Below are 24,907 nucleotides of genomic sequence, written 5' to 3'. Positions count from 1 at the left end.
ATTCAAGTGAAGCTCTGGTCTTTTCCACTCTATTCATGTTTCTAACCACTTGAGCACACTGGGTTCTGCATTTGAACAAAAATATTTGTTCTGCAAGACAGAAATTATTTCAGTGAGATTTAACACCTCACAGACACAGAGAGTCCCTACTGTGAGCTCTCTTAGACACACAAGTATGAAATTCCAGGACAGCTTTATTTTGGGGGAAAAAAATTAGGAAAGGTTTTCATAGATCAGAAGAGGCATTGACAAACAAGCTGCTGCTTTCTGTACAAACACTGGACTCCTACAGTTTAAGATGGGTGGTTCAGATCTGAACCCACAAAGCACTAATAAACTATTTTTTAAATCTCCATTTAGAAAGAAAAACATTTGATCTTTATGTAAGGAAAAATGTTACATACAATTTCAGAATGTATTTTGACAGACTCTTTACCTTGTATTTAATTCCTCCTTTGAAGTAACCCACAAACTCAGTAGACTCATATCCTTGAATTTCTCTACTCTGCACAGGCTTTCCTCCTAGATAGTCATCCATTTGAACAGCAAAGATAGCTGCAGCTGTGCTTTCATCCTGGGTGCATTCTTTGCCTGAAAGAAGGGGAAATATGTCAATAAAACATTAATATAATTTTGGATTCTGTTGGAGAAATTATTTCTGCAACAACTGGACACTGCCTTCGGCAGGTTGTATAACCCACATTTATGTGTAAACAAAGCACTGAATCACAACCTTGTTCACCACCAAATAACATGATCGTCCAGACCATTTCGTGACTACTTGTAGAACTGCATTCATAAGGAAAAAAAAAGTGAAAAATAGTGAAGTTCATCTTCTCTTAGAATCTTAAAAAAAAAAAAAAAAAATTAAACTGAGTTTAGCATAGCAAGTGTCAGCTGTAATGATTTTTGGACTTTTAGCTGAAGTTCAAAGAAAGAAAGATCATGTAAAAGGACTGTCTGGATGGTAAAACATATATTTATTCTAGAAACAACTCACCAAGCCATAAAGCCAAAATATTGCAAAAGCAGTCCTCTTGACACTATAATGCAAGCAAGTTATTTTGCCTGGTACAGCTGGGAGAAAGAAAAGCAGCTTTGGGGCTCAGATATTTGCTTCATGAGGTCACACTTTGTTTTGTACTCTGCAAGAGAGTAGCCTATTCCCAAGGCTGTAGCATCTTGACCTAATGTGCTGATGCCTGTACATGCCAAAACCAGGCTGTATATTAAACCAAAGATTTTAATGGGTGCCCAAACATTTTGGATGAACATTTTCAGCAGTTTTAATTGTTTCAAGAAAAGCACAAATAGAATCAAGTCTAAAAGAACAGGCTTCTCAGTAACTACAGAAGGAAAAGGAAAGGGGAGGTCTTTCATTTGGTTCCCAGTCACTCCATGACAGAATTTGCTATGTTCCAATATGCTTTCTCAGAACTGGGTACCACCTTAAAGTTGGTGGTAAAGTTTTGGAGGTTTTAGGGGTGGTTTTTGTTCTTTTTCTAAATAGGGGGAATCATATCCATTAAGACTAGATCTTTCTAAATTACTATTTGCAATGACATAACAGGGTTCAGGGTTAAATAAAAATTATTTTTGAACAGTCAGAGACAAGAACTACTATCAGACTTCTTCTCATAGATGTTATGCAATAAAATACTTAGCAAAATTCCAATAAAAAAATCAAGTGAGCATCAGTCCAAGCATAAGTTACTCAAGCTTGTACGAAAACCAGATTTACCTTACAGTCTAAAGCACAAACATCTATAAATAAGTCAGAGCATAAAAAGATAAAGAAATAGTTTTTACCAAACAGATCCTGGTTCACACTGACAGACCTTATGACTTCATCTCTTGGACAAGGGTTAAAAAACAGTTAAAAACACCATGCATGATTTTATTAAAGATAGTAAGTGGGGTATAGCCAATCTCACTCGCACTAGTATTTTCATACTGGCACAGTGCATGTTGTTTCCATTAAGGATAGTTTCAAGACCTGTCTGGACTTGATTACTTAAGACTACTACAGCTACTAAGGCATCCCTCAAGTGCCAATAGAGACAACTGAGTCAGAATGGCTGAGTAACATTCAGAGTGGATACAGCTGCAGCGAAACAGATCCACATTGATTGCTTGGCCATGCCAACAATGTTGATACACCCAGGTTAACTTGCACAGAAATCATCCAACCTCAACAGCATCTCAGTGCATGTGAGATACTTGGTAAAACAGTGACTTTCCCATAGGAAGCTTCAGTATGGCAGAACAACTGTGGATTCACTTCACCCCACTGATGCCAGTGAAGATTGATGACAGCTGAAGACTGTCAGCACACTGAGGTCACAGACCATCCTCCTATGGTCTAGACCTTCTTTTAACCCCTTGAGTGTACCTAAACAAGGAATTAGGAGGATCTTTGCCACTATGTAACAGGAAAATTTGATGTTGGGGATCTTTTTTTGCTGGTTAGAATCTGTGCAAATTCAGAGTCATCATACATGGCTGCCACAATCACATACCACAGATGGCAAGCAGGAGTAGGACTGTGTCACCAAACGACAAGGCCCTTGTAAGTACCTAAGACCAAAGTCTGCACTACTTCCCTCATCACAAGAATTCTTTCTTTGCATCTCAAAGTCTGAGTGACAGTGACTGCTGCAGCTGTCCAGAGACACTTACAGGAAGTTTTCAGAAAGACCCTATTGTGATCTTCCTGGCCCACAGATTTGCTTACAAGGGAAAAATTTGGTGTACATAACAGCAGTGTGAATCAGTTAAAAATACCAACATGATTCTATGGTTTTTGCCCTGAGTGTGACTGGCCCTCCCAATACACCTTATTTGAAGTCCTGGTCTCCTGTTGCTATTAAGTGTGCAGCAGTGTTTGAGATTATTCCACCCGCTGCTGAAGCATCTCGAAAGCAGGAAGGGATATGCCAGCACTGAGCCTCCCTGCTGCCACCTTGCCAGCTGCACAACAGTGGGTGCTCAGATCACCTGAAGCCATTTAGACTATCTGGATAGCACCACATCAGCACAACATGTGCATCAATGTGTTCAACTCAAGCTCTTCAGCCACCAGCAATGAGGTTTTAATTGCTGCAAATGTCAGTCACTGTTCTACCTTCTCTTCCCAAGAGCTGCAAACAGCCCTTACTTCACTCCCTGTGATGTGTCTACTAGACCTTCACTAAGACAGGAGTAGTTCCAGATTCATTAAAAAAGGTCTATACAGCCAAACCCTGCTACTAATTAGCAGCACTGCTGACAGAAAAGTCTCTGCCAGAAATTCATTCACACTGCCATCTATGATTAGACCCTTACCAGACACAGACACTAACATGCTTGCCAGCTGGAAAACTCCGAAGACATGCAAAATTCAATGCTCAAGCATTTATGCAGAAACAATCCAAGATTTATCTGCAATTATTTTTCAATGCAAGCAAAAGTACAATGAGAACTACAGCAACTCAAGCACGCTAATGTTAATACACCTATCTTTAGGTGCATTCATTGAGATTGCCTACAAACACAAACTTGTTGAAACAAGAAAAAGGTAGTAAGTTTCAGGCAGCTAGACAGCAGTCACTGTGGCAGGATGACTCTGTCGCCAGATGGGGAAGTCACATGAAACCTCCAGGAGATGAGGAAGTCTGGTAAAACACAACTTTGATGCAAAGTGGGCTAGTCAAGGTGGAAGGCAAAAGACCGGTTCCAATCCCAGTAGGCTGTCAGACTGATATTAACGAGGTTTTAAAGAAAACCTGGTGTCTTTGCACTTGCTCTCTGTACCATCAGAAAGCAAAATTAATCTAGCTGGAAAAGGCACACCCAGACAACGACACCACAGGGAGACCGCCAAGAGGATATTTTCATCCAGATGGAAATCAAGGCAAGAAAACTACTCATATGAGTGAAGGCATGATTTCACCCCAGAACCTCTGTCGGGTGCAGCCAAGATTCGGCTTTAACCCTTCAGTAGTTTTCCAAACTATCACCACAAAGTGAGCAAGCTTTCACCTTTCTGCCGTAGCCCACTGTCCCACCACTCTGTCCCTCAGCATCGGAGGAGATGACGCTTGGCACCACCCCGATCCTCGGTGGCAGCCCCACTTCTGCCTGGAGTACCCCTCTTGGTAGCCTGGCAGGCTTACTGAAAGGGCGGGAAGGCCGTGCCCCGGGCGGCGCGGAGCCCCCAGCCCCGGGCGGGCACCGCGGGCCCCCCGCGCCCGTACCGAGCCAGTAGTGCAGGCGGTAGGCGACGCCGTCCGCGCGGCGCTCCGTGCGCAGCACCAGGTACGCGTCCCCAACGAAGAAGTCGCCGTGGCGGCTCGGGGGCACCGGCACCAGCTCCAGCCGCTCCACACGCCACACCTGCAGCCCGCTCTGCTGCCCGGCCTCGGCGAACGCCGGCGGGTACCGCTCGGGAGCCATGGCTGGCAGCGGAGGAGCGGCCGGGGCCCCGCACCGCCCGTTTATAGCGCTGGGCGGGCGGGCGGGGCGCGGCGGGGCCGGCCTGGGCGGCTGCGGAGGGATGCGCCTGTCCCACCCCTTCCAGCGGCGCCCGGGGCCGGCTCAGCTGCCTTTAGTTACTGGTTTTTAACACGCCTGCAAAACAAACTCGCCCGAAATCCCTTTTGCGTCCGTGCCCAGCGCCATAGCAAGGCTGTCATAAAAAAAAAAAAATCAGCCACCCTCACTGCAAACAGAGAACGTTTCTCTGTTCTAAAATAATAACAGAAAACCCAGCAAAGACAAAAAGAAAAGTACAAGTGGGCTAATCCAGTGTCTGCGGATGTTGTAGCATTGTGCTGTCTGCTTCTATAATTATCACATCTGCCTTGTATGAACTGCTCATACCAGAATACGAAGAGTTTCTATAGCTTGCGCTTGCGGCGGAACGCTTTTTCGTCCCCGGCTGGAATGGCAGAGCACAGCTCTCATACACCCAGTAATCTCATTTCTTTTGTTCAATACTGATAGGAATCTTTCGGGGGGGGAGGGGAGGGCGGGGGAAATCTTTCCTCTGAGATTCCAGATGAAGCCCAAAATTTATATAAATTTATCTTTCTCAGAAAATTTAAAGAGTTCTGCTGGTGTTTTTCCAAAACTGTGCAGCAGCTCAAAAGGTTTTAAACCCACTTCCTACTTGTCTGTCTCCCTTATAAATGCCTGGTACATCAACATGACAATTGCAGTTTTCATTGCAATATAAAAATTATAGCAAGTCACTGCTTTCCATCTAATATTGATAGGCAGATCAGTCTGGGTACAATATAAGCAGATGCAGTGCAAGCTGTCAGTACATCAAAAGATATATTTCACAAAGGGTTTTGTTTGCCTTCATTATCTTATCCACCTGGATGAGTTTCGAAGCTCTTAATTTCCCCACTGGGTTGCTTTATCAAGTTAATACAAGAAGAGTGCAAGTACCCACCTGCAGGCAGATCAGGGCTCCCTCAGCAAGTGGGAGAGGCAGTGCTAAATGCAACAATGCAGCTGGAGACCATCTTTGCTGGGAGAAAAAAAAGTTTAAAAAAGAATATCACAACTAAGAATTTTGTGTAACTATTTTCATATCTTCTCTTTATATTGTCTTAAGCAAAAGAGGACCTTAATTTCTGTGTACCCACTATCATCTCCCATTTTGGTGGGCACCCTGTCATCAGTTTGCCAGAAGTGCACAGGCACCCTCGGCTTTAGCCTCACTGTTTAAAAAAGCAACCTCTGTGTGCTCTGTTTTCTCTAAGGTGCAGCTGAACATGGTGCAGCTCACCTTCACAAGTTCACAGCCAAGCATTTTATCCCTCATTCTGCCAGGGCTGTAATAAACCTGCTTGATAACAGTGTAATTTCCAAATGAAATACCTTTCTCAAGATGGTCATCATGTGAGGAAGAAAACAAAACAAAACAAAAACTAAAAAAAAACCAAAAATTGAAGAGTATCCAAAAATTCCAGCAGTTCTAGCTTCAATATGGTATTGAAAATCACATTCAAAAGTGATTTCAATATGGTATTAAAAATAACATTTCAATATGGTATTGAAATGCACATTTAAAAGTGATTTCTCAAATTTGTCCTCACATTTATGCCAGTTCTTCTGTTCACTTTTATTCACTTAATTACACTAAGCAGTTTTTCTAATTGCATGACTTTTTGCATTGTTATGCATTAGTTAGCTTCAGTCAGCAAGGGTAGAACTTACCACATACTCCATAATTGCATGGGTTTACTATTTCTTCTGAAGTTGTCCAGGTGAACTCGCTCTGCAATTGTGCTGTTTTGCCTATACAGGAGCTCAAACCAAGCCCAGTGTTACGCAGTTTCATGTCCCCTTGTTCTACTGTTCTACTTGTCTTGCCAAGATAAAATTGTTCATGCACAGATTGCACGGAATAGGTTGGTTACATTTATATCTCCTTATTACAACTTTAAATTTTAAATCTCCAGGCTAAATAATGCTCTTAGCAGAATGCCTCTTGCTGGCATGAGATGCATGCTGTTTCTTTAGGGTTGTCTGTGTCACTACTCAGACACAAAGGATGTTAGTACTGACAGCAGAGTTTTCTCATGCCCGAGTTTGTCTTACTAGGATTATGTAATCACTTACTGCCTTCTGGCAAAGAAAAACTTGGATAGAAGTTTGTATCCTAAGTGCCAGGATACTTGTTTGTATTCTTTAGTGTTAATTTTTGACTGTTTTCAAATCTTGCTTTTGCTATCTCACTTCTAATGAAAGTTGTACTGTCTTCTGTTGTAATCCATCCTTTTTTTCTGGAGCAAAAGTAAGAATTAACATTGTTAATATGACAGATTTTCATAATTTTTTAAATAACCAAGAACTTTATAACAGGGTTAATTAAAAGTGAAATTTTGGAGTAATTTTTGAGTACCTCAAAAGTTGCACATCCAGAAAGAATATTTATAATTACTTTTTATGTGCTTTTGAATGTCCTTTGACATAGTAATTGAAGTGGAGAAGACCAAAAATAACATTGTTTTTGTGACTCAGAAGACCTTGGTATAATAGTAATTACTATGCTCATTAGAAAGTGCACTGTAATGGAATTTTAGACTACTTTAGTATTTCAAATAACTTTTTTTCTAATTTATTGAAGATTGTATCGTGTTGATAAAATATGGCTTTCTGAGAAGGATGGCAAAGGCCTAGCACTGTTTTAGCTTTGTAGTAACAAAGAGCAATCATTTTGTGTCACACCTTTTCCTCGGGGGGGAAGGCCAGATGTAGCAGTTGGCTTCTGTCATGGCCCATGAATACACTTACGGGGTAAAGATGCATCTTTCTGCCTGCTCAACTGCACTGTTTGAGGTATGGCCATCTTTAAATTCCTGTCTTTTCTCAAGTCCTGATAGATCACACAGGGATGTTAGAAGATGTCTGTGCTTCTCATCTAGTCCTTGAAAAAGCAGATTCAAATATATTGAATTTAAAGTTTTGGTATGACTCAGAGAATTCAAGGATTTAAGAAAAACTTTACCATTTAATTTTGCTCACTTATTTCCTAAGTATTTTGTTATATTGAATAAGGGATCTTTTCCCCTCAAAGCATTGTTGTCACATACTGCATATATGCAGAATGTGTGTGCATACACCAGAATGCAAATGTCCTGAGTTCTGGTTTTTGCTCCTGTCAGGCTTACCCAGAAGGTAAGCCCCAGCATCTTTCCCAGCAGAAATCAGTTTATACAAAGTCTAAGGTTTAAGTTCTTCTACAAAGTCTGATTTACAGTTCCACAAGCCAACAACAGAAGGACTGAAAAGGAATTAAAGGGGAGAGAATATTTTGAAATGTCTCATGTGTTTCCTTCTACAAAGCTTATTTCTTCCTCATCACAATTGGCAAATGCCCTCCTGACCTCTATAACTCTACCTAAACAAGGGGATTACAGATGTTTGGTTTTGCCTCTAGTTTCACATGGCAAAGTTTGCTGTACATGGAGTATGTGTCAAAAGCACACTCTTGTCCAAACAGTCACAGAAGTCAACTTCTGTTTTCATCTGTTCTCTTCCTGAATTACAAATCAATAGTTATCTCAGATTTACCCTAAATACAGTAAGTCAGTTCAAAAATCTGAGCTAAATTCTTATTCCAATATTCATCTAAAAAATTATGATTACTGATAATGTAAGAGCTGAAAGAGAATTTGACTGTATACCTTTAAAAGTCATGTTATCAAAACAAGCTGTAGAATTATGTTACCACTTACTAATTCTCTCAGTTATCTCATCATCCCTGCATCCTGTGTGGTAACTCAGCTTCAACTGGAGAGAACATGCTGAAGAAAGACTGAAACCTAACTTTCCTCCTTATTGACAAGGTTTGAGTTATGAGGCTGCCAGATGAGAGATATGAAAAACCTGGCATAAAGGAATGAAGTCCTCCTTTACCTTCAAGACAGGAATCTAGTTTTAATCCTTCAAGTCCAAAGCTTTGGACTTGTGTGTGGCTTTGAGGCAGGTGTTTAAGGCATAAAGAGGGCAGGATCACAGCTGCATCATGTGCACCACTTGGCTCCTACATGCTTAGTGAGTGCTGCCACTACAGAAGTGGCCTGTCATGGACAGGCCATGAGGGATTCTTCAGTGGCACCCACCACTCTCACTTGAGCAGGCAAGGACATCACTGAGAAGCTCTGACTCTCCAAATTCATCCTTCAGCAATGGGACTAAGTAGGGCATGTAAAGAAAATGATCTGAGTGTTGGCTTCAGTCAGAGAATCTAGGCAAACATTTTTTGTCATGGGGATAGTGAGAAGTGAAGTGCTAATTATTAAGTATGTTACAGCTCTCTGAATTTTTCCTATTTTTTCTTCCCTTGAAATATTCAATGAGCAGCACAAATGTTTAACCAAGAAATTCAGATCTTATGCTCATCTTAAGCCACAGTATTATAGCACTATATATTATATTTCAACAAGTCAGAGAGAGGGAATTGAAGCACTCTTTCAAAATTCACCTATCTTCCAAAAGACAGAAGGTCTCTATTTTCCTGTTATATGACATTTAATGTGATGATCATGAGATTAGATAAGATTTAGAAAAATATATTCTCATGCTCATAATTTTACCCATTTTGACTATCTAGATAATGTTGCCATGATTCCCATCAATGATTAATCATCCTGTGCACAATACTTGCTCATTTGGTCTACCAAAGGAATAAATCATGCTGTTCTCTATGGGGCCCAGTAAATTTCCCAAGATCATGCCACTGATCGTTAAGTTTTCTTTCTTATGTTTAGATATAGTAGTCTCAAGTTCCATAGGGAAAATTTCCAGCCCTTTCCAAAAAGTTCAAATTTTAGTGCATCGGTGTATGTTTATTTAAACTAGAAAAATGAAAAGGACATTCTTTATTGAGAAATATTCAGAAGTACTGACCAGAAGGTATTAGTCAGGAAGTTTAATTAAAACAAGGCTATTTTATATCAGATAATACCTTTGATTAGTGCTACAAATCCTCTTTCAGACATCTTTATCAATTTCCACAGTATTGATGGGACTCATGTGCACACTGCTTTGTGAAAACATAATGCAAAAGATAGATGAGGAATTAAAACTAAACTAACTCCACAAAGTGAGCAAGCTTTCACTTTTCTGCCCTACCCCACTGTCCCACACCTAGTCCCTCAGCATCAGAGGAGATGATGGTTGGCACTACCCTGATCCTTGGTGGCAGTCCCACTTCTGCTTCCACCTCAAGTACCCACCTCTCTTGGAAGCGTCACACCCGCAGCCTTACTGTGGTTATGCCTCAGATTTAATTTTTTTAAGCACAAGTGTACTGTTATACTTTCATTAATGAAAGTGGTTTTAAACTCTCCAAGAATAACACATTTGAGAATTATGAATTTGTTACTATGCGTCAGCATTTATGTATTAGCCAAGTTGCCAACACAATATTTGATCACTAACAAAAGTCCTGTCACAGCATTTTAGAGTTAATAGTCTCAGCACTGCTTCCGTTTCAACAGGGCAGCAGAGTTTCCCTGATCAGCCTTCTCCAATTAAATGAGTAGTTTATTGGGATCAACCCATTGAATCTAACAGATCTGAAAGCAAAGTTCTCTGAAGAACAAAGGCTTCCATACATCTGTTTCTACATCAGAGGCACTAGGTTTATAAAATTAACTTCTTCCTTTTCTCTGAGGTATTGAAAGTACACTGATTTCCCCAAAAGCTGCTGAACATTTGCAATCCTGCTGAAAGCAGCTTCTAAAATAATTATCTCATGGTAGTCCATGTTCAAGATGGGATCTTGATACTGCTCAAGAGGTCTACAGAAAGATCTATTTTAAATCAAATTCCTGTTTCAAGAGTCTGAGACATACTTACTGGAAAAGGAACCAACTTTTGTTTTCTGATTAGCACTATACCAAGAAAGCAACGAGGTGCCTTGATATTAAATGTTGACCTGCCAACACAACATTTATTTTGAAGTTGCTTTCATAAGTGTAAGTGACAAGAAAAGGCATGGAGGAATATATTGTTAGGCTTTTTTTCAACTCATCAGGAACAAGAGAGGAAGTCTGAAGAACACACATTTCCTATCAACTGAAATCTGATTAGTAAATCATACATGTCCCTCAGCCTCAGTGCAAATGCAAAAGTTAATCTTATAGGAATCAATACACTTTCTTAATGCCTTGTTTTAAGGAGCCTATTATCCTAGAGAAGGCATGTCCTCAGGGACACAGTGCATTATCTTTGCATTATCTGTTCTCCTGATTCCTCTTCCTATTTGATTGTCCACTGACAAAGGGCAGATACTAAACAAAATAAAAGAGGGTAAAATGCATAACCGATTTGAAACAGTGAAATGTTACACACTCTCAATCCTACCTAGCATTAGGCATAACTCCCAGAATAAATTAATTTTCTCACTAAAAACAGACTTAAAACCTAATGTCTCTGATATTCATCATCATCCCCTTATTTCCTTCATGTTAATAATATATGAGAGACCGGAATGTTAATGGTAATGACTCAAAACAATTGGCCATTTGCAAAAACCACCGAGTGCTCTGCTGACCTGGGGCAAAGTAACACCCGAATGCAGAGGGGATGCACCTCCACTACGGGGGCTACAAGCTGGGTTTTGAGCCAGCTAAAGGAAGAGGCCAATAACAAGCACATCCTGCAGGGTGAGATAGTGCTTTTTATCATGCCAATGTTCTCTCTTAGATAATTGGCTCAGAAAACTCCTCTCTGGGGAAGTACGGGCACATTCACACATACACAATTCACTCAACAATGCTGATGAGAGGCAGCTGTAATGTCTTAGAAGGGGTCATAAACCATCCAAGACCCCCAAAGTGCCCCGTGATCCACAGTGTTACAACATAAAAACTCCTCACTCCTCCTTTGTAAAACTCCTCACCCTAAGAGGAGGTACCTAAGCATTTCCACCAAATCTGACAGGATGTTAACCCATTCAGCTGTGTTTTGTGGGCTTTCCCCAGCCCCAGTGGATCAGGACTGCTGCCATCACTCATCAAAATTGCAAACAAATCTCACTGCTAGACCTACAGATGGTAACTATATATCTTTCTACTCTTATCCTTTCTCTCTTTTCCCTTATACATTTTCTTAAGTGTTATTTTTATGATTTTTTTATTATTATAGATAGTAACCAAAATATACATACATACTACATAGTGCTTTCCATTGCAAATAATTGTTCTAAAATAAACCCTACAGATATAAATATTTATAGACATTGGTCATTAAGTGTCATTTCACTCTAATACACCCCAAGGGATCTATTATCAAGTACCTGGCTTACCCTCCCCTTCTGGGGCAGGTTATAACAAATACTGTATATATATGTGCTCCCAAACACTTCTGCAGCTTTCACTACTTCCAGAATAAAACTGCTGGATATATACCAAGCAGCCTTTAGCTTTTCTTCCAGATTAGTAGTTTAGGTCTTTTCTCTGGGTCTTCAGTTTATTCTGCTAACTTAGATCCCATCCCACACCCTCTGTGCAATGTTCTGAGGTCTCTGACATTTTCCTGTCCCATGTTTCCAAGCCTTCTTGGCTAGACCTGCTAGAAGCCAAACATAAATGTTATCTGTATTCCAACCATTCCCCCTTCCTATATGACTTCTGAGAGTACATTTTGCAAATTTCTATTTCTAAAAATAAAATCCTAAACAGTACCAAAAAGAATGGGTGATGCCCAGTCCTACAAGACCTACAGTGTTCTGAAAATGTGATATACTGTGTGATGCTAGGAAAAAAAGAAACCAAAACAAATAAAATAAACAAACATAAACCCCCCAAACCCTATCACAATAAATTTAATAAATAAGTTTATAAACTTTGGGCTCTTTTTTGTTCAACGACATTGCAACAGAAAACTACGTGCATGGACAGTGTGCTTGAAATTGCAGATATGGAAGGCACTTAAGGCTTTGTCCTTCCTGGATTTGAGAGAAGTATTTTACTTGGCCAATCCAAGGTAGCCAACATGACACACTTACACAGCTCCTGCATGGTAGGGTTCCCATTTTGCATAGGCCATGCCAGCCAGCTTTTGAAGGCATATTCAGAGGAACTTAATCAGAAGGATGGGTTCATATTTTAACATTTGTTCCAGTACAGGCATTTATACCCCCTTTCCTTCCTTGCCTCTTCTACAAGGTCAGAAAATTTCCTCTGTTCAGAACAGAAAAATCCCGTTGTTATCCTTTGACTTTCTTTGTTTATAGTTATTTTCACTAGTAACGTTTGGTTATTTACTTTCAAAAGTACATAACAGTCAACAAGAGCAGTTATACTCACAGGAAAAACACAGAGGAACACAGCTTTTTATGGCTTCCCTGTTTTGACATTCCACTGGCTGTCAGGTGATTGCTGTTTTCCTATCTATCTCTTGAGATGAATATTCAAGAAATTACCATCACTGCTTGACTACCATTTTCTTCAAATAAGCAAGTGAGAAGCAAGTGAAAATAATGTGTTTCTCTTTATGAAGTAAAAACTGACAGGCAGAGTCAGTTGAAGACCATGTTATTACAGATAAGTTTAATTTTCCAAAGCATAATTTTAGTACAACCTGCATGACAGACACTTCCTTGATTTACTTTTTGCAGCTAAGAAAAGGCCTCTGTGGAGGAAAAGCAGCGCTCCAATGTTATAAAGCTTGATGTTTTAAGCAGTTGTAGAATAGAGTTTCTGTGTTCCACACACTGTCTATTGGTTTGTAACTTGAGGAAATCCCAGGGTACTAAAACTAAACCGACTCTTTATGAAAAGCACTATGTACAGGCAGCCTGCAGCCACAGCTATGCACATCCCACTGCCTTTTCCAAAGCCCTCTTCTCACGACTCCACAGTTCCCTCTTCTTTTCCCAGTCTCATCCCTGCTCGTTGTAATTCACCATAGTGTGCACAAAATTCAGCCAGAACAGTCTCAGGACTTCCTGAGCTGTTACAGCAGTTGGTGTCAAAGGAAAAGAAGGCATTACTCTCATCTAAGTGAAAGAAGGAATCCCATAATATTTTTCATTTGGCTTCACTCCTTTATTTAGCATTGCACAGGTCTCTACATGTCTTTTGGGATGAAGTTAGTGCCTTATTAAGGACAGTCCCTTATTTAAAACAAATTAATATCTTCCTTACATGAACTAAATAGCGCAGTGTTACCTAACTGCAGTTGTGTTATTAAGGTAATAAAATTACCCCACTGCTATCAGCACAACATGATAAGGTATAATTGCTCAAATCAATACTCAATGGAGCAGAGAAGTATCTAGCAGAATTTTTTTTTCCCATTTTTCCAGTATATTAATTTTAATTACAGTCAATACAAGATTTATTTTATTGCAAACCAACCTGCTACCTTTACTATCTTTTGTAAATCAGGTCTCAGAAAGATTTTAATAAGTAATTCTTTAAATGTAAGATTTTTAGTACATTGTTAAGTTGATTATTTCACATCTTTTTATGATTTTGTTCCACAGGAAAGGCATAAAATTTGGTATTTCAAAGGCTCAGTGTGACAAAGATATGAACACTTTCAACAGTACTTAAAATTTGATGACCACCTGAATACTCTGTGTGTGTGTGTGTGTGTGCTAACATTTTCAAATGCATGGGTTTGTCATGCATTTGTAAGAACCCAGAACAAAAAGAATATCCCCCTGTATGCCCTGGAGTGCTCTGACTCCCAAGAAAACACTAACTTTGAACCTCATTCATAGAGAAAACTTCCAAAACCTCAAAGTAAACTAGAAACCACAAAAGTGTGAAATAGATTATAGAAATTGTAGAGAGTAGTGTAGTATGTCACATAGGTGAGAAAATTAGGTTTTAAGATTTTTAGTATGTTATAAATTAGTTCAAGATAGAAGATATAGGGTATTGTCTCGAGTTCCTTTCTTCTCTCTTCTTCTTCCTCTTTCTTCTTGGGTTTAAGTAGTATCTTGTAATTGGGTAGAAAAATCTGCATTGTGGGTCTTTAGGGGTCAGTTACTAAGTTAGAAAAGAAAATAATTTAAGTGTCACTTCTTAATTGGGTAGTTTAGTTTTTGATTAGACTTAAAAAGAAGAACCTTAGTTAAAAAGTTAGTTAAACCTTAGTTAAAAGTTAAAAAGAACCTTGCAGCACGAAGTTGTTAGCCATTTTTGTACTGTTTTCACACATGCAAGGTCTGGGCGCAGACAGTGTGATGTGTGCCATAGGGTGCCATAGGGTGACATAGCTGTCAGCAGTATTTACAGTATATTTTCACCCCCACAATGAGCACACAAAGGTAAAAAGAATGAAGAGATTTTGCCTGTATCTCTAACTGCTGAGGCATGAGAACATCCCTTTTGCCAGCCCTTGATACAAAAACCCCACTCCGCTTCCTCTGAAGTTTAAGAGCTTTGTAAAGAGTGTCAGAGGAGATGGAGAAGGAGATTAGCCTGAATAGCAAGCATGTCTGCAGGGCAGTCACAGGCCCCTTTGGACTCTGAATTTGAGTGTGTAACAGGGGAACAAGCTGATGCTAATCTGAGGCCAACATGAAGAGCTGTCAGAGCACTCTGCTTGGGTGCTTCATTTCTTCCACATGTACCTATAAAAGAGAGCAATGATGCAGAGACACAGCAGAATGCCAGTGACACTGCACTCCTGCTGGGCTCTGCTGGATGCTGCTGCCATGCACCAAGCCAACATTGCAGTGCAAGCAGAACTGCTCTCTGGAGTCTCTCAATCTCCTTGTTGTAAAGCAACATCATCAGCATTTTCAGATCAAGCCACTGCACTATATTGGTAAGACTGAGAGGTAATGGGGGCTTTTGTCTGCACAGCTGGATAACAGCACTGCAGCTGCCTTTCACAACAGCTACAGCTGAGTGTCACACCCCTGTAGGAATTTGGAAGCAAGGTATCTGTCCTGCCAGTAGCAGTAATACTCTTAAAGCTGCTTTCTTGCAAGGATGTGCTGTGTGAAGAAAAGAAAACTTTATACTTCTTCACAGTGTTCTTAACAGGAATAGTTTGATTTGTCTTACTTATATATATCACATATGGTAAAGGTATTTGGCATAAACAAAGCAGGTAAACAAAACAAGGCAGCATTTTTAAAAAACTTTCACTTTATATTCTTAGGATGCTTCTTACTGTATATTTGGGAATAAAGAGGATTATCTATGCAGAGTCTTCCTGTAGGTACCTTTGTTTCCTTAGTAACCTTTGTACCCCAGGGTCTCCAGCAGTTGCACTCTCCTCACTGCAGAGCAGATCTGGTTTTTTTCCTGACTCTTCTAAGTGAAAGAGTAAAGTTGCCTAAGCCAGGAAATGAGTGTCTGTAACATGTCCGTGTGTCTCTCTCCACTGCACACTAGCACAAGGGGCTACCTCCATCTTGTTGGTCATAATGAAGACACCCACATTTTTAAAGATGAGGTGTCATGCACAGAGGTTAAAGACAAGTTCATTCCTCTTTTCCTCAGGAGCACTAGAAATGCCTTCACATGTGTTATAAGAGATCAAATTTACTTTCAGGACTTTGTCTGAAATTGACTTTTCCCTCAGGCTTTTGGGGCAATTATTTTACCTGCTCTGTGCCCTCTTTTCTCCATCTGTCAAAAGACCAAGTCAAAATGACTTCCATGTGTGTCATTAGATTATACTGTCACTCCTATCACTATGGGGAGGACCAGCTATAACTTCATCATAATCCATGGTTAGTATAGATACAATATTATTATCTTATGGTTATGTCTACTGAGCTCTAACAAGAGCACCAGATCATAACAACCTCTGAATTTTAATTTGTCCCAAGCCTTTCATTTGCCATGCACAGTGAAATCACCTTTTACTGCGCTGGGTATGTGTGGCATTCAGGAAATGAGTAATTTACAAGCAGACTGGGGACTTTATCCTCTCCAGACTGAAAATTGGGGAACTGCAAATTTCAAACAATGTCTGGAGATTCATTGCAATTGACAGGAAGCTCTCTTGAACAAAAAATACGCACTTTTTAATTGTCAACATCTTGCACAAATTTTATTTTCAAGTGCTGCATCTGGGAAATCCTGGAGAAATGCCAACCTCCACAACAGTGCACACAGGGCCAGAAGATCTTCATATAAAGGATTCTTACTAGTGTCCCTAGCTTTCCACAGTGGTATACAGCTCACTGTCTTTGGAAAAGACAAAATGATCCAATATGAAATTTTCTATGCTAAATGACTTCCTGGGGTGTATTTACCATGCAGCTTATAGACAGTTTAAGTCTAGAGATTTGTGTCCAAGTATGGCTCTGGATACATCTCCAAAGCCCTCAGCAATGCAGACTATGACTAAAAAGTGTTTCCCCCTGTTGCACACAACACCCACACACACTGCTTAGAAAAGGAATTGAAACTACCTGACTGTGTGGAGCTTTCATCAGTCCATTCCCGGTAATCAGAGTCAAGAGCAAAGCAGATGTGTCTATTGAAGGAAGAGGGAATTGAATGAGGGTTTATTTTGGCACAGCCTGCTCATCCCCAGCTCCTGGGTGCAGAGGACAGGCAGTTTCCAAAGCTCATGATGGCACTCAGCATCTGTAGTTACCAGGGGCCTGATGGGCTGTGCCCTTTCATTTATCGCCAGATAATTGAGGGGCTGATTATAGAAAAGAACTAGTGAGTTGGATGTGTTGGTAAGTCATTTTTGGCAATAGTGAGGGGAATTAGGGAGGAATTTTTTAAGTAGAAAGATATAATAACTTTGATTTCCATGCTATTTCAGAAACTGGGGCCTAAGGGAAAGAGGTCAAATACTCACTAATATACCAGACAAAGTACATTTAGTGTATTTCTGCCCTGTGCTGGTATTTGCAGTTATATAGATGTTATTTTCCCCTCAATGCTCTATTTGTTACTCTTCAGTGATGTAAACTGGAGCTGTTTTATAAGCATTCTGGTTTGGAGATCTCTACATTTAAGAGTTTGGTGTGTATATATAAAGAATAAAAACACCCATCCAGCATCTGCTTATTCTGAAATAGTCTGTGTCTTTGAACAATCTAATATGAACATCTTGATTCCTAAAAGTGAATTACCACATGCAATACTGTGTAATTTTCTGCTAAAGGCTGAAATAAGAAAACTTTCTGCAACAGTCTATCTTTTCAACTCCATCAAAGCTCTGAACAAGAGCTAGAGAAAAAAATCACGCTCTTGGAAAGCTAGAGGCAACGAATGGTCCATGTCCCTAGACTTCCAATACAGTGACATTTCCCTTAGGATATGCCAGATATCCTCTCAAGACTGGGTATTTAAAATATATTCAAAATATTTGAATGTATTTTGCATATTCAAAATATTCTGATTTAAAATATACTTGGTAGCAGCTGTGGGTCCCACTTCTTTTCATGAGGCTGGTATGTAAGAAATCTCCTGTCAGAGTGCTTTCAACCACCTGTCAGTGATTCAAGTTCAGGATCTGAAAATACCAACCAAACAGTATTTATAAGCTATAGGAAAAACTGTCTGGATTCTAGGATTTGAAAAGCTATGTTAATTGTTAATCAGCTAGGACCTAGAGAAAGGAGCACTCATACATATATAGCAAACATTATAAACAAAAAATATTCTGTCCTTGGCCTTGCTGTGAACAAAGCCTTGCCTTTGCCTTTGTCTACAAAGAAAGCAGTGTTTTATGCCACATGGTGTGTGTGTGTGTGTGCTTTAATTTATATGTAGTTAATTATTTTCAAAGAAGCTGTCCTTATAGGAGGTGAAGCTATAGAAACACTATAGAGGGCAGGCACCCCATTCTGGACCATCCACCACAGTAGGAATGCAGGTATGGACTATTGTATCTACAATGAGTACAGCAGACATTGGACTTGAATCAGTTACCTGGGAATCACCCCCATTACAAGGCTGAAATTGCAGTCTTATCAGAAAAATCAACATTAACAAGGAGTTTTCAGCTAGTAATGATGCTTGTATCAGGTGTCCCTGAATCTAAGTGTCTTTACCTGAGTGAACTAGAGTACTTTCTGTGATCTATTATTTACAACTTGGAAGTGGAATTTCTCTGATATTCAAACTTAGGGGAAAAGCTACTCTTTGATCTTCAAGTTTCATCTAAGACCACTTAAGACAGGTTTGAGGGTTCTGTGCTCTTATTCCTGCTCCCTACTGTTGAAGTAGTGCTCCTAAATTCTCAAACACAATAAATGTGCACATTGTGAAAATTCACCTATGCTATGTCAAATGCTGTGGTTTTAACTTCAGATTGCAAAGATCTCTGGTGTAAGCTGCCACAGAATGTAGTAAATTAGCTTCACACGGCATTTGTAAAGGAAAATACATTTTAACATCAGAAAAGCCACCATACCTAGAACCAAGACCATTGAAGTTAGCTGTAGAATAAACTTTACACATTGCTTTTAGGTAAGGTAAAAATACACCAGCCCTAACCATACCTGGGCACCACCACAAAGGATGCTGCTTTAGGGTTAGGGTTAGGGGATAGGGATCTGTCTGTGGGGAATTTCCATTCATGAAAGGAAATAAAATCTTGAAATAAGTGCAGGAAGTCAAACAAACAGTCTGGAAAGGACAAATGATAAAATCAAGTGCAATTGGGAAAAAAAAATAAAGAAAATATGAAAAAGGAATCACTAAAACCAAATCGGGTGGGATGAAATGAGATGGAGTGAAAAGGACTGAAATTTGCCAAAATTATACGCAATGAAATCTTGAAATCAGGAATCCAAGTGAACTGAAGGGACAAAAGAAATTGAAGAAATAAAACACCATTAAAAAAATTAATCAAAGTGAAAACAATGCAATGGAAAGGTGCAGGGAACATTCCCTGCACATTCAAGTGCAGGGAAATGGACTAAACCTTGTCAAATTCATACCCACTGAAATTGCAAGGTTTCATTTTCTTTCATGAAATGGAAGGAAAATACATGTTGAAATCAGAGAACAAAGTGGACAAAGAGAACACTCTGGAATGGAGATACAATAAAATCAAATGCAATTAAAAAAAGAAAAGGAAATTTGGAAATGGAGCGAATGCAGTGAAATGGACTGGGATACTAGGATAACATGGAGTGCAGTGAGATGGACCAAACCTTGCCAAATTTATTCTCCTTGAAATCACAAGATTGAAATTCTTCATTTCATCAAAGGAATTGAAATATTGAAATCAGAGAACAAAGTGTAACAGCTTTCTGGAAAGGATATTTTGAATTAGTCTTGCAAATAGCACTTTCAGAAGCAGCTGTATACCTTATTAAATACAATTCTTACAGCTTTAGGGTGTGTTACACCACTGGTATCCCCTACATAGCACTCTAAAATATATTTTTTAAACAGGAAAGGGGGAATGCCTAGTACTTTGTATATCCTAAAACAGGTGGCACTATTAAAGTGATTTAATATATTTAAAGAAATTAAGACTAAAGATTTTATTTATTTAAGAATATAGACAGCAGGCCTGAATTAAGATTGTTTCTCTTGTTGGTTGGTTTTCCCACAGTTCCGAAAATTGAAATGTTTCCTGTTTTTAGGTTGTGCTGTTTCTTATTTTTAGAGATAAGTTGTACATTCGTAACTGTTGAGTTGTTTCCTGTGTTAGAGCTCAGTTGTAAGTTTGTAACTGTTGGGCTATAAGCATGCAACATGCCATATTGATAATTTGTATTGCTAATGGTCCCGCCTGACAGCTCCCTAGAGTGAATGTTACAAATTAAAGAATATATGGGACACATCACCAACTAGAAAGGGCCCTGGGCCTGTGGAATTGAGTTGAAGGCCTCGTTCAGGGCTAGGCTGAGGCTAGATAAAAGGTTGTGTCTGTGATATTGCCAGCAAGGGCCCTGCAGGGGATGACAGACACTGCTTTTGTGTTTAGAAACGAAAAGGGTGGTGGCCTACAGCTGGCCTGTAGGCCTCAAAGTATAAATAACTACAAATTTATAACAGAAATATGTGATCAATTACATAATTACCTTACTTACATCATTTGGCCGGTGAGAGCAGGCCCAGGCCGTGGGGACTCAGGCTCCTACTGGCTGGCTGACCAGGAAGGGACTGGCTCAGCCAGGTATGAAAGGAGGTGAGAGCTCAGGGAAGCGAACTCTTTCTGCATGAACTCAGCGTGTCTGGGCTCTGGTCTGTCTCCAAAACTGTGACACTTTTCTCCTGGGAAGACAGTGATCTACCCCATCTGCAAGGGGGAAGCCCTTGAAGACAGATCGTGGGAATTTTTCTCCCCTTACTGTCTGTCAAATAAAGCTGCCAGAGGACTGAGCTTTCTATCGTGTCAGTACAACACCTAAAGAAAGTTTACATATCATGCATAACAAATGTTGAGGCATAAATAAAAATCAGGTTAGACCCTCCATACATGGGTGGTGCCAAGGAGAAAGGTGTGGAGGGAGCAATGTTGGGGCAGTGCTGTGCCCCCCTTGGCATGCCTTTGTGTGCCATTGTCTCTGAAATCCTTGGTTTGTGGTTTTCTCAACCCTAACCCTAAGTGTATCTGGCATGACTGTGGCCTCAGGCGTCTTTTTTGGCTTCAGTTCCCCTTTTCCCTTTCCTTGTGGCTTCTGAGGAAGGTTGGATGACTTATAGAGCTGGTGTCTAAAATCATGAGGTTGTTTCAGCCATAAATCTGTGTTGGCTTTGGATTGCTTCACTGCAGTTTGTTGTTGTAAGAAAGGGCAGTCAAGGCTTGCAGAAAATTTTCCTTGAGTTTTAAAGAAAAAATTTATCACTTCTTGGTGGAGGATGAACATAATGGCCTGCTTTAAATTTTTTCTTCTCAAATATTGGAGTCCCTGGCAAAAAGAAAAAGAAAAACTCAACACACATGTCAGAATCTGTGATATTTAAATGATCCCAAGATTATAGAAAGTCTCTGTCTTTCAGCCCCACTGCCAAAGAAGAAGTCATAATTTGTCTGTGCTGGTTTTCAAGGTTGTTTATTCTTGCTTATCTCTAACATGTTCTGCTGCCCTGCTGCAGGTCTGTCCTGCAGGGCAGCGTGCGGGGCTCTGCCCCTCAGGGGGATGTTACAAACATTATATACCAGAAATTACGTGTGCTATATTTACAATAACATGCCAATATCTATCACCTACATTGAACAGTGTGTCTCCAGCCTAAACCAAGAGAAAAATGCCAACACTACAGTGAAACATGGAGGGCATGAAGAAAAAGAAAAAGGACAAGGCATGCCCAATTTCCTCCATCTTGCCCCCTTTGAACCCCTTATCTAGAATCCTAAAATTCTACTTTTGCACCCATGCCACACCAATTATTACTTATATCAAACACTCAGAGCTTGTAATTCATCCTGTAAGATTGAAAACTCTTTTCCATGGACAGAGATCACAGACAGTGTCTCTCAGGGCTCTGTACAGGGGGGTTCCTGACCCCTGCCAGGGTCCCAGGCCCTCCAGGGCAGCCAGAGGGAAGCTCTGGATTCCCGCACTGCCCCCCCCCCCCCCCAATTATATACAACAATACAACAATACATTTATTATTGATTGCTACTTTAACTATACTTGTCTGCACAACCCAGAACATTCAATGAAGATAAATATGTGGTTGTACTTTAATATTATTTTGTACTTGTGCTTAGATGAAGAAGTACTGCTTTTGGTTCTATCATTCACTTCTTCAAAGTAACCTGATGAAGGAAACTCCTGAGCCTAGGGAAAGCACATCTGAAGTCACAAAAGCATGAATGTTAGAAATTAACACATTCATACCAGCCTCTAGGAATAGGAACTCTGAATTTTATTTTACCTAAAAAACTCTACACTATGTAACAACACAAATACACCCCTTTTTCATATTTTAATTCTTGACTCATTAAGCAGTACATCCTCACAGGAGACTAAACCTCTGCACATGCAGGGCAGCAGAGCAGGGTTTTGGGGTTATATAGGGGCACAACTGGGTTTACATGAATCCCGTTTTGTACAAGTAGAAGTGACAAAAAGAAGTTCAAAAGAGGGAAATGTTGAAGCTCTGCTCTCCATTCCTATTGATGCATTTTCATCTTTCTCTGCATTCCTGGACACACCCGGGACACAATGTTAACTAGAGCTACCCCCTTGCTATATACTCCACCCTAATATGTGCCCAAATGTTATGTCCTGCCATGGGCTTTCTGGTAGCCAGTGCCATAAGCTTCATCTTTTTGCCCAGAAGTAGAGGAAGGCTGTTTCCCGAGGATGCCTCTAGGTAGGATGAAGGGCCACAGGAGCAGCATTAACACCCTAAATAGTCAGTAAAGTATTTGGCTCTGTGCACAAACTGGACGCAGATACTACCTTATCCATGTTTTCTGTTTTATCTCTGCGATCTAAAAGCCACTCCCATACTGTTATCTTTCTTACACAGGAGCTCCTTTTATGCCCTGAAAATCTGAAAGAAAGACATAGATCATAAGGGTATTGCAGCAGGCCCAAACAAAATAAAAACAATTTTTTTCCTACTGTAATACTCAATGATCAGGAAACCTGAAGGAAAGCCCTAACATTACAATTTTCTTTTCTTTGTACTTATTCATTCTGATAACAGAATGGGTTTTTTTCTAAAAGAAGGTCATGGTCCATTGAAGGATAAGGGCATATGGAAGTATGTCCTTACCAACAAAGCTGTGTTTCTGAACAAAGATTTGGGTGGGCAGCTTACTGGAGATAAATCAAGCACCCACAAATTACTTCTGGAAGGCCACATTTCAGTTCTCTTTTTTTTCAGGTGATTTTGGTTCCCAGGTCATGCTCTGCTGTGCTGCCAAGACAGGTTCCTTCCAGCCCAGGACCACACGGCTGGAAAACTTCCAGCTGCAACAGATTCCTGATGCAGGATAGCCTTTGGGAAGGGGCCAAAACTCAGTCTCTACTTCACATATTATACTCAGGCTATCCAAACACTGAAGCACAACCTGGCCCCGTTCCTGCTTAGGACGAGGTGAGTAAACTTGTGTGGGCACTTTTCTTCTGTGTTCAAAGGTAGCCCAGGCTTCCCATGAATTGTGTGTGGGCAGTCTACAGGCAAGCCAGCTGTCCCACCATAGCCAGCTGCTGTGTTTACCTTGTGATTTAAAAAATTTTGGAAAGAATTTGACAGTTGATTCTTTACACATGTAAAACAGCCTTTTCTTGTTTTGCAACTAAACTGAGATACTGGAAGACTGACTAGGCCAGCTCTAGATCCAGGTAAAACAGGTACATGCCAAGGTCATCGGGATGAATAGCAGAAGTGCTTCTGTTCTTCCACTCTGTGCTAAAATTGTACTATCTGAAACTTTGCATTGCTGCTGTTGCCATGATGAAAAGATGATGTATGCACCTGCCCCTCCACAGGCATCAGGAGCAGAAATGTTCAGCTATGCAGAGCTGTGTGTCCTTCTCTTCCCCTTTTCCTCTCCCTTGTACTCCTCCCTCTACATGATAATGTTAGTCCCACAGTCTGAAGGCAGCAAAATTCAGAATTTGCCTATGTTCCTAAAATTACTCAAACTGCCTAACACTTCGCAGAGATTATGTTAAAAGGATAACTTTTCTCCATTTCAAACACAGGTAACAGACTACTATGATGTTAGTTGCATGAATGCACATTTCCTCCTTACCTCTTAATCACTACCTATTTTCTCTAGCCCTAATTTCCTTCCTAAAATCAAGGGTTTGCACCCAGATTTTCTAAAGCTATGCAATTTTATGACTCTCCATTAATTTCACCAGAGCAAAAAGTCTATGTACTTTTACACATCCCACTTCTGCCAGCTTTGTTACCTTTGGTTTTGATGCCTCTGTTTGTATCTTTTAACTGAAATTCACTGATCCGAAGTAGCTATAGATCCATATGCACAGCAGTGAATAAAGACTCCAGAGAGATGCAGAGAACAGAAAAAAATAGAGATATGACTCACCACTCTGCAGAGACAGGGACTTCCAGACAAACTTCATCTGCTGTACCACAGAAGACTTCCCTTTCCTCTCTTCTCCAGGAGATTAAGTGAAGCAATGGGCTTGCAGCACACACTTACTCAGGGAATTGTTTATTCTTCCATTGTACAAAAGAGCTGGAATATACAGTCTACCCATCTGTGTTGCTAAGAAACAGGGCACTGTTGCCTTGGGACTTGATTCAAAATTCAAAAACGAGAATAATGTCTCAGTGGACTGCATAAATGCAGCTTGAAACCTAGCAACAAGGCCAGAAGTTCAATATGATTCTCTCATATGCTAGAAAACAAGGGTATTAGAAGGAAATATATGACTGAGGAAAAGAAAACAGTAATTTGAAAACAAAACAGCGGTGCTTTATCACCAATTATCCTAATGGATGAAACTATGTTTTACTAAACATACTTTTATGACCTGTAAGATCTGATGCTGCCCTGTGCTTTGGGCATGTTC

The 24,907-nt window shown here is 40.1% G+C and overlaps 1 protein-coding gene and 1 long non-coding RNA gene across 3 annotated transcripts in view; both read right to left on the bottom strand.

The window, feature by feature from the left end:
* SCIN (scinderin) overlaps positions 1-24,581 on the bottom strand; it is a 67,586-nt gene extending 43,005 nt beyond the window's left edge. The window contains exons 1-2 of one of the 2 annotated variants that reach the window (XM_012571625.5): positions 24,418-24,581; positions 437-591 (exon numbers count right to left, since the gene is read on the bottom strand). In XM_012571625.5, the coding sequence (XP_012427079.4) occupies positions 437-591; positions 24,418-24,454 (192 nt within the window). In that variant the 5' untranslated portion in view covers positions 24,455-24,581. Of the gene's footprint in view, positions 1-436; positions 592-4,235; positions 4,460-24,417 lie in introns of those variants that run through there. The other variant, XM_030264738.4, reaches the window with a different exon arrangement.
* LOC140682618 (uncharacterized) lies at positions 16,892-20,608 on the bottom strand. Its single transcript, XR_012054524.1, has 2 exons — positions 20,480-20,608; positions 16,892-16,956 (listed from the first exon to the last, which is right to left on the bottom strand). It is a non-coding gene; the product is annotated as an uncharacterized lncRNA (long non-coding RNA).
* Positions 24,582-24,907: the final 326 nt, after the last annotated feature.

The sequence above is a fragment of the Taeniopygia guttata genome, chromosome 2 (assembly GCF_048771995.1).
Source record: "Taeniopygia guttata chromosome 2, bTaeGut7.mat, whole genome shotgun sequence".
Taxonomy (NCBI): domain Eukaryota; kingdom Metazoa; phylum Chordata; class Aves; order Passeriformes; family Estrildidae; genus Taeniopygia; species Taeniopygia guttata.
This window is presented reverse-complemented; position numbering and strand designations above follow the sequence as displayed.